General features: G+C 41.2%; 1 protein-coding gene across 6 annotated transcripts in view; it reads right to left on the bottom strand.

Annotated features, from left to right (window-relative positions):
• Positions 1-16311, bottom strand: part of FGFR2 (fibroblast growth factor receptor 2) — an 83752-nt gene that overhangs the window by 38914 nt on the left and 28527 nt on the right. For all 6 annotated transcript variants that reach the window (XM_086751826.1, XM_086751825.1, XM_086751824.1 and 3 more), the window contains one exon: positions 10585-10708. In XM_086751826.1, coding sequence (XP_086607952.1) covers positions 10585-10708 — 124 coding nt within the window. The remainder of the gene's footprint in view (positions 1-10584; positions 10709-16311) is intronic.

A 16311-nucleotide genomic window follows, 5' to 3' on the forward strand; every position in this document is an offset into this window, starting at 1 on the left:
AATGTAGCCTTCTACACAGAGACCAAGCCAAACCTTCGCTTCCTTTCTCCAGCAATAAGCAATTGCTTATGGAGGCCTGTGCTCTATGAAATGCTGGAAGGAAAATACTACTAACTCCACTATTTGCTCCATAGCGTGGGAGAGTAAGGTTGAATGCTGGCTGCTCTTTCAAAAGATCAGAAACAACCGAGCAGGTGTAGGCAAAACACCTCTACTAATTAATGTCATACACTATATAGACTTAAGCCAGGAGCTGAGCAGCTTCTACCAGCTGCACGTCAGTTTGGTTTCCTTTCTGCATAATATGAAGCACTGCATGTTGTTTATAGCCAATTCAGAAGTGCTGCTGAACTGTCATGTTCCATTTACACGTACATACATACGCACCCCTCAAAATCATCACTGCCTGGGTCGTTTATACACGCCAAGGTAGCGTTCATTGCAAGCTAGGGACAATGCCCTCTTCCCAAACCCTGCAAAATCAGAAGATGTTTTAAGTCTACAGGGAATAACAGATCACTGCCATTAAACACTAAGAGATAAAGACCATCCCTGGCAAGAGCGCTTGATAAAGAACAGGAGCCTTCCAGGCAGACTAGCTTATGGATCAGACCAGGTTACCAGCACTGATGAAATCATGCCTTACAAATCTTGGCATCTTTTATCAGTAAGCATTAGCCAACACATGCGCATACTATTCAACGTTCCTGTACAGCAGGAGCCTCCATGTACAGCATTTCCTATCAGCCCAACCTACTCAAAGAAGCCATTTTGGTGGCCAAGAGCTCAAAGAGGCATCCCTGCAGTCGGAGCTCCTGGCCCTCACAAGTGAACCCGGTGAGGCCCGGAACAGCGCAGGGATCTGCTCATGCAGATGGGATTGAGGGGCTAGCCTCCATAGTCACTTTCTAAACTCCTTCTTGTCCTCAAATTTAGAAGCCTTTATCAAGGCATTTATTTCTCCCGGTGTGCCACACACTTCATCACTGCTAGGCCTACTAAATCTCTGGTTTGTGGACCAGTATCAGCAATCAGCATAGAGTGAGACAGCAGGGAACCAAACTCCCTCTATTCCCTGCTGTCACTGAATACTTTCTCATGAAACTGAACATTTTAACACTGACTATTAAAGAATTTTATTTCTAAAGACTAAAATTTTGTCGCAGATACCAGAAGCAGACAGCCTCTGACCCTTAGCAGGGCCTTTGCCACCACATCCAACCTCCTTGTGCCACCTAACCCCTCCTACTTACCAGGGTCAGTCAAGTAAAAGCCAGCACCTTTTTTAGAAACCTCTACAGAAACTAATCAGGTCTATTTAAACTCTTTGTCCTTGGCTTCACCACCTTCACCTCTGATTTGAAGTAACGGCAGAGTTTCTCCAGCAGGCAAAGCTCCCACCGATGTGATCCCATCTGTCTCTTTGGATAGCTCTGCGGCACAGCTTCAGCTTGCTGCCCTATGTGCGCTTTAGCTAAAAATCCATCTCTGCACAACACCTTCACAGCCTAAGTTCATCTGCACACATCTTCCTCATATGGCAGCAAGCCGGGAAAAAGAGAGCAAGCAAGACTGACTTATTTGGCTTGATACAAAGCCTGTTGATGTCAGTGAATACAGTAGGGAAAAAAATAAAAATCACAATCAAAACTAGTTAAAAGCTATCCCTTTGGCCTTAAAGCGAAGCCCTGTTGTCAGGCTGACACAGAGCAGGTTTCAGCAGCCCCGTGGAGCAGAAAAAGTCACAGCAGCAAGAGCTGTACCACCCCGATCCTGGAGCTGGCTTGCAGTATCCCTCACACCGCGCATGCACAAGCAAAAGCTTCATACGTGGTCTAAACAAAGTGGGGAGAGGCCTTACTTCGGTGTGAAAAAACACAGGAAACTGAATAATGAGGAGCTGAAACTTTGACGGGAATTCATTTCAGTGTACCCTAAAAGAAAAAGGCTACAAGAGACTATGAAAAACAACTCGTGACTTCTCGCAGACAAGTGGTAAAATTTTATGGTTCTGGCTGCTTCCAGAGACTGCGTTAATTTTTACGCACAGCTATCATCCTTTGTAACCTGCACAGCTCCCAGCACTCAGCTGCTTTACAATAACCAGAGACAATGCTGGGGTCCAGCATCCTTGGACTGGACTCTCACTGTATGCCTGGCAAAAATCACCTCTCCCACAGGGACGACGTCCCACAGCTGCAGTGGGTTTAACTCGCCAGTGCACCCAGCAACGCCATAAAGCACACAGTGGGAGTTATTATTGCTGTTGTTATTGTGACCTGACTGCATATTTTTCATCCTCCAAATTTCCTTTCCTGAAAACAGCTCTGCCTTTAAAGTAAAATGGAAAAGATTATGTAGCCTTTAAAAGCCCTCTTATATTTCTACACTTCTCCCCCTTTCCTTACACAGCACACTTCCTCTGCTGAGGAACGCAGGTGTGAAATTATCAGAAGGACTGTGGTATTCCGCACAAGCTCTCAGGGCAGGAAAGAAGCTCCAGCTCCCAGAGCGTCAATGCTCTGTGCTGGACCGTCCTGGCTCAGCCTCAAGACATGTCTATGTTGGACCTCTCCCAGCCTTCGGACTCTCCTCCCCTGGTGAGGGAGTGCAGTCCCACATCAGGAGGGGAGATGTCCCTCCATCAGGATCACACACATTTCTGCAACACAGAATCCGTAACTTGTTTTAAACGTTGCACCAGGCGCTGAAGGCGGCTGCTCTTGGAAAGACCCTGATCATACATATTTGTCATTCTATTTCAAGTAATTCAGGTAAATCCAGATAAAGTTTGCGAGATGGATTTACCAAGCTTTCACAGCAAGCGCTCAGGTTGGAAATAAACGTTGTGCTCCAAAACAAGAAAGTTTTTCTCCGTAATTTTCTACAGTTCTTGACTTTTCTTCTGCACTCACATTCTCTTGCCTGTCAGCATACACATCTGCATGACCACCTTTTCCTACAAAGCCGAGACCCAGCAACACCATCACCAGCCCCTGGCTGAGCAGCAGGTGACAGAACTGCTTTCGGAGAAAATTTCACTGAAGACTGTTGGGGGCGGGAGGTGGAAGTAATTTTTTGGAATATTCATTCAAATATAGACATAGGTGGGTTACACAATAGAGCATTAGCACAGATATCAAAGGAAATGTACATCTGAAATCAATTGCTGAAATTAAATTATGTTGCGTATAATATGCATATAATCCAATCTAATAGCTAAAAAATATTCCTGCAGACACAAACACTAACCAACGTATGAATATACACTTGTAAACACAGAACACAACTTAAGTGTAAGTATTTGAATCACCTAATTTATGACTGTGATTAAAATTCCCTAAAACCATATATATTCTAGACTTCTACAAACATCTTATAAAAATGGCAAAAACTAATTTTATTCCAACTAATACACTGTCACGCTGAGTTCTTCACGCAGCTCAAGTTCTGACAGTATCAGTGTTTTTCTTCCATGAACAGTCAAAAATTTCAACATATTCACGCAACCTTTTAAAGAGCAACCTGAAAAAGTAATATTTATAATTACAGAGCAGTTCAGTACTCAAAATTATGGTTTTTAATGTGGCTTTTAAACTATAATTAAATTAGATCTAACTATATTTTTATGTTTAAATGGAGTAACTGCTGTTCAAGCTGCAGCACGGGAACAGTAGTAATCCAAAGATGACCTAATGACTTAAAATCCTGAAAATCTGTACAACACAGCCACCTTGGGATTTCCAGTCACACAGTGGTCTGCAGAGCAGTGAGAGGAGAGGATACCAACAGGAATTTTCTCCAATAGCTACAGAATTTCACATTGTACTGATTTGTCCACACTTTGGTACTGCCAGATCTCTCACCCACTTACCTATCTCACCCCAGTACCCATCCGTAGAGGTTTTTTTTTCTCTCCTGCACAACCCCCCAGTGCCTAACACTCCAGCCTACCACTGAGTGCCATCTCCATCCACTTCCACCTCCGCTACATCTCTTAAGCCTAGTTTAATCCCTAAAACCAGCAGTGTGGTGGTCTCAGTTCAGATACACCTCACCCACGAGCCTGTCCCACCTCTGTGTTTCCCCCCACACTTGGGGAGAACACAAAAGAAATGAAGGTGCAAGATATTCCTTAATAAGGCACCCATGATTAATAACCTTGTGTTTGTGTTTGTTCATCCAGGCTGTATCACAATTCATTTACAATTTTTTAGTATTTGTGAGAATTCCAGTTTCCTTTTCCCTCTTTTTTTTTTTTTTAAGTGGACGTAACTACCAATTTACTGTCAAATACACTGACAATTTTTTCAGTAACAAAACTATCGAGAAAAGACTGGCCCAGGTCAAAAAAAAAACCCAGATCAAGTATAGACATGGCTTTTGACACATGACATTTAACAAGACAAGAGTCTTGCTAGCAGCTTCAGAAAACTGCAAATTCCTACTTGCATTTCCACGAGTAGGATACTGCACGAATTAGAAGGCATGATTAAAAATGATAATAACAGAGCTGAAACAATATCCTGTTCATCATTCATCAAAAGAGAGAGAAATACCTGCCTTGGGGCTGTAATAAGACAGAAAGTGGGACAGGGAGATCAGTCCTCCCCAGCAGACTCTGCAGGAAGCATTCCAAACATGACAAATTCACTGCTCACCCAGCAGATGAAGTAACGACACTAGTATTTGTCCATAAAATGTAATTTAGCCAGACTACTCCAATGAAATCAGGAGCTTTAACACTATAAAACTAGGGGGTTGGAATATTTTTACCTTATTAAGAAAAGGGGGGAAAAAACCATAAGCTCTCGTTTTCCCTTAGCTGAACCATCACACTGTGGTCTTTGTTTTCAGGAGTGAACCACACAGCCTCCAGCACTAAACAATTTGTGTAATTTCTTCTCAGATGCACACACCTTGCCAAAAGCCTAGTGCCAGGTGTAAAGTCCGCACTCAGGCTTATCAGTACATTAAATAAAATCATCTTCCCTCTCAGCTTAACCAAACACCCCAGGGCAAGCATCGGCGCAGATTCCTTCATGCTTCCAGCCCCTGTCTCATCATGTCCCACGCCGCAAGCACTTGGGTGAAGATGTCAAGCCAAAGCTTGTCCATGTAAAGAGTCAATCAACAACTACAAGAACATCTGCCAGCAACGCAAGTTCAGGCTTGGTTATAATACCTATGCTTAACTCCTGCCAAACATTAGTGATGCAACGTCCAAGGCATGTATTTAGTTGGTGGCAGTTCCTTTTTCGTATGCAACGTGAATCCTAAAATAATTCTTTGGAAATTAAGGAACGTACTCTAGTTAAGTCAAACTAATTCTGAACTTTATTTCGACAAAACAAGTCATAGCAAAAAGCAAATAATGATGCCTATGTTTTTATTAATTTGGGAATGGTAAAATGGAAACACGTCTTTAAAAAAAAAATGTGTTCGTGTCATGTTCACAGCTAGAGACTCAGAGCTCTTGAAAATCCAAAACTAAAACTGAGTAGAAACAAAAGCAAAGTTTTTTCTTCTGCCTAAACTAAGGGAAATATAGTAAAATACCAGTAGCAAAAAGTTTATTCAATTTTAATCAGATTTTTTTAACTAACATGCTGTAAAAAGTAAGAGTAAAATTCATTCTAAAGTCTTCTAAAACCTCCAGCAGTTCCGAATAAGTGTTTTTCGGCATACCCATCAGTAAAACCACTCATACCTGAGATCTCTGGGACACAATCTTTAAGCTGAGAGTCCTTCAAAATGCTTCCTGGATCAGAAGTTGTTCTCACACCGTTTTCATAACAAAATACGAATTATTGTTAAGGGAGAACTGCATGGTACTCTGCCACCTCTGGAGAACCAAAGGCATGGCTATTAGGTAAATTAGAAACTGGTCAAAGTACAGCTAACCTGGCTGCAAAAGGACTTTTTTGGAAAAAAAAAAATATTTGTGACAAGTTATGTTCACTTTTATAGTAAACAGCAGGGTCTTCTTACACGTCCTTGTAATGTGTGTCGTGTTACGGCAGCTGCTTATAAAACCCAGTAAATGAGGTAATGTGTCAAACTCCATCTGCAACCAAACCATCTTTTGTTTCCCTGGATGATGACATTAAATAGGACAGAAATGGCTACCTGCACTAGAAGTGATCAAATACTAGCCTTTTTTTTTTCCATTAAAATATAAATTCAATTAGTTACTTCCATGCTTAAGCAGAATTGCCGCTGCTGAAATTGTACTCTAGCGATAATTGCAATCCAAGAGTGATCTAATTATACACAAATCTCAGTGGCTGCATTCCCACGTCGCTTCCCACAACCCGGATTCACTACAATACAACTGATAAGTGAAAACCACAGCGTTTTCATTCATTCTCCCTTAAGACTGCATGACTTTATATATGTTTAATGAGAATGGAGTTAGTCTGTTAGCAAGCTTACTATTAAAAAAGCGAGTTTCTACCTACTGTTAAGTACAAAAGAATAGAAATGCACTTCAGCCACACGGAAAAAAAACAGCTGATGGGCTAAACCGTACAAGGGAAAGAACATACCTCTAATTAAAGTACTGGATTAGGACTCAAGTACCAGCTTTACTTTTTGGCTCTGCCACCAGCTTCCTGTGTGACCCAGGGCAAGAAATTTCACCGCTCCACAGCTCCGTTTTTAATCTATAAAATGGACAGTGACATTTCCTTCGCCCGATCTCTCCGCATTTCAGTTGTAAGCCATTACTGTGCGCTGGCACGTCGCCTTAGACAATAAGTATCTGATATTAATTGAAGTCTCTGGGTAGTACTCCAATAAAATGCTCAAATCGAGTCGTCTCCCTTTCACAGGATGCTAACAGAGTTTTGTATCGCTAGCATTCGCCACTACTGCAATCTAACATCTGTATCCCTGAGCAAAGTCCTGCGCAGAGCCTGCTCCAGCCCTTGTTTTGACATGGAGGAGGGGGAGAGAGGAAAAGAGAGTTGACTGGGGTATCCCAAACACTTACAGAGTAACTTTTTCCAACACAGAATATCCTGGCCAACTGGACTGGACAATTCCCCACTAACTCCCGTCAATGTGCACAATTACCCTGTGCGATACAGAGCGGCTGCCAGCGACTTGCTGCTTTTTTCTTCAGTATTTTCTACTCCCATTGTAAAAAAATTCAGCGCAGCAGTTTTGCCAGGTTTGTAAATTTGAATGAGACCATCTGAGCTGAGTTGACTATTTTAAGAGAATTCTTGCAAGTAATTACAAGGTAAAAAGGAGAATACTTCACACCTATATCCTGACTGAAATCTACTCAGCCTTGCTGGCTCCAGGCTTTTAATTGTCAAAAGAGTTCAACATTTGGAAAGTTATTGGCATCAAGTAATGCTGGATATTCCTAACTAGCATTGTGTCATTTTTTGGCACGATTTTTGCTGGGATACCTCCCAAATCTGTGACATAATCAGAGGGTTCTCTACATTACACCATATAGTCAGATGCTCATGTTAGTGTAATACGTTACCATGTTTAATACCATTTTCTATTACTTACACTTAATCAACTCTGGAACCAGTTAAACCATATAGGAAAAGCAATTTCAGAGGCTTTCAACTGACAGTTTTCCACACACAACTCAATCTAAAATTACGACCTGAAGTTTCTAAGATGCGGTCTACATATGCAATTGCTTCTAAACAAACATCCATAACTCTCCACAACCCTGTGGGAACTGAAAATTCTTATGAAAACAGAAAAAAAAAAAAAAAAGAAAAAAAAAAAAAAAGAAAAGCAGCACAAAATTAACTGCTCTAGAACTGTCTTAACTAGAAAACTGTCAGAGTTTCCCCTTCTGGCCAGCCTTAATTTACTGCTTCAGCAATTTTATGCCCAACCTCCACGATTATTCCAAGCTTTTGGCAACACAGAAACGGCTGAGCTCTCTAACACCGATCTCCCTTGTAGGTTAAAGTCCCAGTGCATTATCTCTTGAAAGACTCACAGTAAACTCCACACTGGTATCTTAGAGTGCACATTCCCATACATGTTTTCAAACTAAACTAAGAATTACACCCTTTAACTCATCAAATTACAGGACATAAAATTATGAAGAACACAGAACTCCAAGATGCAGACTGGGATTTGCAGAAGTCACTTTCGGACTTCTCGTTTGCCATCTTGTAGGGTCCAAGCATCAGAAAATGCTGAATGTTCACCCAGGGAAAATTAGGGCTCCTTTGGGATGCCATCAGCTGGGTACCCAGCACCCCAAATCACTAGTCGCTTTTGAAAAACCTCATTATTTACTTTTCTGCCTCTCTATAGGAAAGGAATAGACATTTAAATAAATGACATAATCCTTACTACCATTCCATTCATTCATGCAGGTCACTAATTTACTGCCAGGAAAAATAAGCTTCTGCATGATATTCCTCAATGCAAGACATTCAAAAGGCTCAAAGGGGGAGAGGAGGTGAGAGGGCTTCTGACAAATATTTGCTCAAGTGACCGCATCATCCACAAAAACATATGCTAGAAAAAAAAAAAAGGGTGAAGAAATTTATGGTCAACATGAAACATGCCAGACTGGGTCTGGGAGGAAAGGGAGCAGGGGACAGAAAAGGGAAGGGGAATTTTTAACCAGTTTTGTTTCGGCAAGGAAAACTCCCAAAATTGCAAAACTGGCTTTTTCCTCCCATGTAGCCTACTAAAAAAAAAGGTTTTAAACAAAACCAAAGTGAGTCAATCCATGCTCCCTAAAGGATTAAGAAAAAAAAAAACCAAACAAAAAAAAAATTCTCCAAAAATCCCACAGCTCATCATCCCCTTACATTCTTCCTGGGTCGGGCTCTGTAAATTGAGCCTCCTCCCTGGCAAGTCCATGCGAGCAGCCCGCGCCCTCCAGCAAGGTGGTCAGCAGAGGACACAGGCACGCAGAACACGATTTACTACCATCTCTGGCAGCCGTTGCTGCTGCACCCTCCATAAACTTTGTTTAAACAAGTGTTCAAACAAAAAATGGCTTTGCCAGTCGCTCGGTTCACCTCTACGATACCCATAGCTCACTCTCCTGAGGATGACAAAATATTGCCAAAGCTATAAAAATCCTCACTGCTTTCAGTGTTGACTACGAAAAACCAAGTCCAGGTGAGCTGGGCAGTTCACAGACTGGCTCCGAAGACTTAAACATACTGGGGCTGGTGGCTGACAGCACCCTCATCACAAGATTATCTTTTTCCTCCTCTGCTACATGAAGGCTAGCTCTTTCTGGACTTTTCATGGGGAATGTTTTCATTTCTTTCTGCCTGAGAAGTTGGCACTTGTTTTCTTTTGGATTTATGGGTTTCCGCAGATTTAAGTGGACCCAGACAAAATAAGACACTACTTTTAAAAAGCATCCAAAATAACGAGAGAGATGCATTTTTATTCATGTAAAGACCCATCAAGAAATAAGGAAATTAAAATTTTGTCACTGTTTTGGTCATATAGACCCAAACTCAACAGTAGGATTCTCCATAGAAGACAAGTTGGGCTGCCAGTCACCAGCCAAAAACAGCTTACAATAATCAAATTCATTTTTACTTTCAATACTGATTGATCAAAAGTTTTATTCACAGAACTCAGGACGCTCAGATCACTCCACAAGCCTGGAAAGAGCAAAGGCCCTTGAAGACATACTTCAGAAACTGCAGCCAAGATCCCCAAAGGTACCACCAGCAGGTCCTACTGTAACAGCCAAATCGAGCTCAATTCAGAGTCAATAAAAGTGCTCGCACCCATCCAGGCTAATCAGCAAGAGCAGGGGTGAATGGAATTGGTTCCTGAGATTTCAAGCCCTAATTTAGCTAAGCACTTAAATAAATACATATAAGCCTTATTAAAGTCAACAGGATTTTGGTATTATTAAGTTAATATTACTAAGCATGTGCTTAATAGTCCTTCTGAATCACAGCTTTGCTACTACTAAGAATTCACACAGTTTTTTTAGAGTTTGTCCTCAAGTAAAACCATCTCTTCACAGTTTTTGTCGCCTGTGTTTCAGGGACTCCTCGTAGCCCACGCACTAGGCTACGGTCAGAACTCTTATACTGCTGTGAATACAAAGTGCCTTTCCCGAATCTCCAGATCTGCACTACCTTCACAAAGGCATTATCTAGCTTTTCATTAAAAAATACCAAAACAAAACATTTCAGCTATAACAGCAGCAATCTAAAGGATCACTTGAACAGTTTTCGTAACTGCAGTTATTAAAATTTGTGTTAGTACAACTGTCAAGTAATAATTAAATTATAATACAAATGATTAAAATTGCCTCAGTATTTACTCTTTGTAGGCTAAACCACCACAGTGTATCACAGCAACAAGAACTCATTTGCACACACTGGTATTACACCTTTGCCAAGGCATGGGTGGATTAGTCCTACAGACACGAGTGAGACAGATGAATATATAAATTTATTTAGTAACTGGCTTTGTAGTGAAATCTTATCTTTAGGCTACTGTGAAATCATCGTCAAAATTAACGCAAAACATACCAGCTGAGTTCTAAATGTTTTAATAAACTCTTTAATTAAAAACATCATCTTAAAGTGACAGAGTCTTACTTACCAACAACATCGAGATGGTACGTGTGATTGATGGATCCGTACTGGTTCTCCACTATGCACGTGTAATTTCCTTTGTCAGACGGGACCACGCTCTCCATGATGAGACTCCAGTGCTGGTTGCGGACCTGGTGAGTTGTAAGCAGAGAGGCTGGGAACTTCACTAGCATAGTTTCACCCTCTCTCCCTCCAAAAGAACCGTTTTCTGAATAGCGAACCTCTTCTAACTCGTGTTTAAAAGCCTCTTCCATGCTCATTTGACAGCTCTGGACACTGAAATACTTTATTTATTCCTGATCAGGTACAGCATGGCTGCAGCACTGAAAGCTTCTGCGCATTCTGCTATAAATTCACCTCATCCCTGATCTGAGCACTGCAGACACCAGAGCACACTCAGTCCTACCAGGCTTAACGAGAATGGCACCAATTAGCAGCAGTTGTCTTACCAGACTTTACCCCTCAATCCACTCTAAAGCAAGTTTACACCCTCAGGATATTTCCCATCTGATTCCAAACAATCATCTGATCATACTAACGACCCATCAGCAATATGGGATGGATATGATCTCCTAATATCTAAGTTTCCAGCTTTCTCTAATAGCTCAACTGCACAGGCCATGTTTTGGGGAAACAAAGTAGAGAAGGGCAATGTTTGGGATCCCTCCCGCAGACTGGGAGTGTCCGCATCTCTTGCTGCTCTGGGGTACCACAAGAATGAAATGAAGATGCTGCCTCATGAAAAACGCCTTTAGAAAATCCTCATGGCAACAGAGCATAAGGATATACATTTATTTCATACAATCCTTCTCAGACAGAATGTATAAAGGCGCTGATCCTGTTCCCATTTGAACTCAAAAGGAGCGTTGGCGTTGGTCTTGCAGAAAATAGGATCCAGCCCAATACTGGAAGGATATAGAGTCATCCGGTACATAGATCTATTTCCTGCATCATAAGTTGGCTCCCAGAATGACCTTTTGCTGGCTATCCACTAATCCCTTGTTTTAGCATTACATTTTTGACAAAGCGCTCAAAGATGTTAACATTATGTGGCCATAATGTAGAACTTTTAAACTGCAAAGTATGTATTTTAGCAAATGGAATAAAAATACAATCTGGTACAGTCATTTTAATCAGCCAAATGGAAAGCAGTAATTCAGCGCAGTACACCAGAAAAATTTATGGACCATTCAGTGACACTTCCAGTAACTATACATTCTTAAAAGATCATTACAACTACAGGTCTGAACTCCGGCTTTGTGCCTGACTATTGCATAGGTCCTTATCCAACAGGAAAAGGCTACGCAGGGCCGCGTCCCCGGTGCCAAGAGTTCAGGCTCCTATGCTTGCTGGAGGTAAAAATGCCTTCAGTTCAAAGCTTGGAAGAAGAGAGTCCTGGCTTTCCCTGTCCCCCCAGCTAGTAATTAGCTCATTAGCTAGACATTACTATTATTGTCCAGTTATGGGCTAATAGTCTTAGCTAATGACTGCCCATGTGGGCTTTGAAAAACAAAGAAAATGTAGGTGAGACTCCAGAAGCAGGTGAAGGGCATGGATGCTAACCAAACGTCACAGAAACGTGTGACACGACTTCAAAATCTCCAGCCCAAACTCACAGCTCCTCTCTCCAGCCGCCACTCTTCATGGCACACAGCAAAACTAAATACTGATCATTTTTTACTCTATGAAGAGCTAAGGAGTAAGTTTATAAAGCTAGAAAGAGTTTATCAGTGTGATTTTATTATCTCACTACTCTAAGCAACCTTGAAAGTCACAGTTTGGGTCAGAAAGAATTACTGTCATAAACCATTGGCAAATAACAAATACAACAGCTACATATTTTGAATAGTTTACTTCTTTATGAGTTATTTTGAGGGAGACGTGGTCAAAGTGACCTGAACTTTTTGCCATGTCAAGTTCCATTGTAATTGCTCTCAGAATCAGAGTAAGCATTTTTAACCAATTTGACTGTAAAACAGGAAGAACAGATCATGGTTCCGCGGAAGTTAAAAGAAAATAAAAACTGGTAACAAGCTGTAAGTAATTAATTTGATAGGAAAACACAAGACAATGTTTAGCATTCAATAAGAAAACATAACCAACTTACAGCCACAAGTGGATATACTGAATGGCAATATTAAAAAGTATTTGTGCAATTTCCCTTCTTCTAATTCCAATGAGAAGAGATAATATCTTTATAACAAAACAACAGCTTAAGCCTCTTCAGTGTAAGCTAAACAACTGCTATAGAGGCCCAAAGCATTTATGGCACATCGCCACACAACTGGATTTATGTCATGGATCTGGACTCAACTAGATGAAGCCTGTTGGCTTAGTGCGTTCTGGTTACAAATGCAACATTGCCAGCCCAGAGAAACTCCCCTTTGCTGGTGATGACGGCATCTTCTCCTGATGAAGCTCCCAAACTGAACCTTTCATCCTCAGACACACTGCGGTCCTGCCATGTCCCTGCAACCACGCAGTTTGCAACACCCTGACTGGACAAGTTGCAAACAGATGTTGTCTTCAGAAACGCAGGTTAAAGCCGTTGGCTCCCTCTCGTTGCTCACTTGGGCCCTTCTAACTGAAGACACCAGTCTTACAGCTCTCCAAATATTCCCTAATAAGTTTCCCTGGGTCTGTTTAAGCTGTTTACATAGATGACTGGAGCTCGTCTGGCAGACAGAACGTATTAGGGAGCTCATGTGAACTAATCCACTAGGAAAAAAACACGAGGGCAGCAACAAGCCGCTGAATGCAGAAGCATCCTCACCAGGCAGATGAGGTCTAGCAAAGGACGAGTGTCCACAGCCAGAGATTTATCAGTTGTAGGAAACTCCCAAATTGTTGTTGCCTTTTCTTGACATAGAAAAATTCAGGGAAGAGCTGCATTCCAAGCATCCCAAATCACAGCTTGACTCTTTAGATACTTTGTCAACACAGTTTAATTAACTACTTTCACCCGTTTTTTTTAATTGCTCTGCAATACCCATTTCCATGTTTTATCTGTGCTTCATACCCGAAAATGGTCCTTTATTGAAATAATAACTATGATTTGTCCATCTTCTCCATCAAAATTTTAACCAATTCTTCCAGTCTCTTCAAACAATTCCATTTTTAAGCTAAATAATCAATATCAAATGCATACAACTGTACCCTTAAGATATACCTTCGAGGTAGGAAATCTAAACTGGAATCAAAATGCCAAGAATTATTGGTCAGAAATCTAGGAAGCTGCAAGGAATGTTTCATGGAAACGTTTTGCTTTTGGAATTATCATACAAAAAAAATTGTGGACAGTTCTGTTTAATTTTAAAAGAGGTGTCTTCAGTGAACAGATACATCATGAAAAGTTGTCACTTAGCAAAGAACAGTTAAAAGGGGTCAATTTTAAACGAATTTCAAAAGAAAGATTAGAAACCAAAATACCATTCCCCACAAAACTGGTACTGCTCAGAGAGAACAAGTGCAGAACATCCATACAAAAGCAACAGGCTTTTACAGTTCCTATAGAGTCAGAACTCTTTCTCTAGTCGGTATTTACCTGGCTGAATTTAAATGCCTATAAGACGACTGCAGTGATGAAGCTTATCAAAACACATATAAGAACACACACTCCTGTTAATACTTAAACAGTAACAACTGATAGAAGTACATTTGCTTTCTGGGTGGTGTACAGAAAAGTAAAGGCTGCTGTGATGTCTCACGGAGGATTTAGATTATTCACTCAAAGAAATCATAAAATGTCTTTAAATGCACAAGTAAGAGCTATCACCACTTCAGAGACAGATAAAAAAGACAGACTAAAAAGGATTTAGACATTCAGTAACTGATCCCTTTCTCCTTGCTGTAAGAACTTTGTCCATACCTTGAAAAAGCATAAAAGGTTTGATTTTGAAATTCACCACCCAGAATTAGTCATGGTGGAGGAATTCCGCTCTGGAAGCTATCTTGGCCAGCACATACACCCTTCTGTTAGCCTGCCCGAGTGCAAATTGACTCAAGACATTCCCCAGTCAGAGGGGCACAGTGCTACAGGTCGCTATCTGATTGCGATAAAGAGAATACAAAGAAGAGATTTCTTAGCTCAAGGCAGCAGGAGAGAGGTGGCTGGAGGATTACTGCAAAGCTTCACATTTTCCTTCCCTCTATTTTGTTCTTAAAGTCTTCAAGGGACGATTGCATCTTCCAAAAGGGATGGATGGTATTACATCAACTGGTGATGGCAGATATGGCCGAGTTTGGTTTCAGCTATCCTAGCTGCTCAAAATATTACGAATACGAAGATCTCCAGCACAAACGCTTTACATACAGTGACGCCCAGATTCAAGACAAACCAGCATACAAGAATTATCACAAGTTGTTGTGATATCTGGCTGAACGCAGACCAACATGGAAAGTTGGCCAGTCCTTTCAGAGGATCCCTTCATTACAAATTTGTCTGTATAGAGGTGTCAAGAAAATATAATTCTCTCTTTATTTCAGAGTAATTTTGAACTAAACCCGTAGTGACCTCATCCTGCCTCTCTAACACGAAGAGGGCACAGCCTCCAGAAGCCCATTCACTGAAAACAAGCTTCCATCTGAAAGACCGATGGAATCTGGAATGTACATAGATTTGGTAAGCAGAATGACAATGATAAGCAAATGCTACTAGATAATTTAAAATTTGATGTACTTATGAGCAACAAGAACATCTAAAATCCACAGCTATGTCTCCTCTTTTTTCCCTTTAGACTAAAGGGATGTACGAAGTTATGATTCAGAATTACAGGTATATACTTCACTTATCCAGCTGGCTTTAGAAATAGGCATCTGCGGTTCCTTCCCAGAGTACATACATACCTAGGAAATTGTATACGTTTAATACACATGAGCAAAAATTTAATTTGTGCCACTTAACGGGCACAAGTCTAAATGAGCTCACCCAGATCCCTAACACAAGCCAGCAGCGGCCACACGGAGCCTCACAAGCGGTGACTTACCCCACCCTCCCAAACCAGAGAGGATCAGGTATCTCCATCCTGCCTTGCGAGACACACATTTTCCTTCACAGTTTTCAAGAGTGATATCTGCATTTCCCCTTCATGAGATGTAAAGTGTTCAAATAATGTCTCAGTTAGTACCAAACCAGTTACTACTATTTTCCAAGACAGGATTAGTTTGGGGTTTTTTTAATTGGCTTTTTTCTGTTTTAAAATAAGCACCGAGGAAGGTGAAAAATCACTGAATTGTAGCCAATTCATTAACACTCCATAGCGTTATGAAAGGCAGAAGGTGTTGCCAGGTGTACACTCATAAGCAACAGTAATTTATGGTGTAAGCAAACATAGATGGAAAAGTCTACTTAGATAATTAGTGTTCACGCAGGGAGATTTTCTGGGCTTCACTCTCCACTAACACAAATGTAGGAAAAATTGACACTTTCTACAGTAAATCTAGCTAGAGAGGAAAGGAGACTACGGCTTGTCCTCCTCTGCACTGGAAAACATAATTTTTTGTACCAAGCAGGATCTGAGTCAACAGCACATGAAGCAATATATACCCTGGCTCCATCAGGACATCGCAAAACGCAGCATCCTGAAAATACGGCCATCACTGGGGTAAGGCAGTGGCGTGGCACCAGGGGAGGCAGCCCCAAGGACTCAGTCTTGAGCTTACAGTGTCATCTGGAAAAGTCACTCAACTTCTGTCTTAATTACCATGACAAATTGCTCCGAGCTCCTCAGCAGAA

Source organism: Chlamydotis macqueenii, chromosome 7 (assembly GCF_036417535.1).
Source record: "Chlamydotis macqueenii isolate bChlMac1 chromosome 7, bChlMac1.mat, whole genome shotgun sequence".
Lineage (NCBI taxonomy): Eukaryota > Metazoa > Chordata > Aves > Otidiformes > Otididae > Chlamydotis > Chlamydotis macqueenii.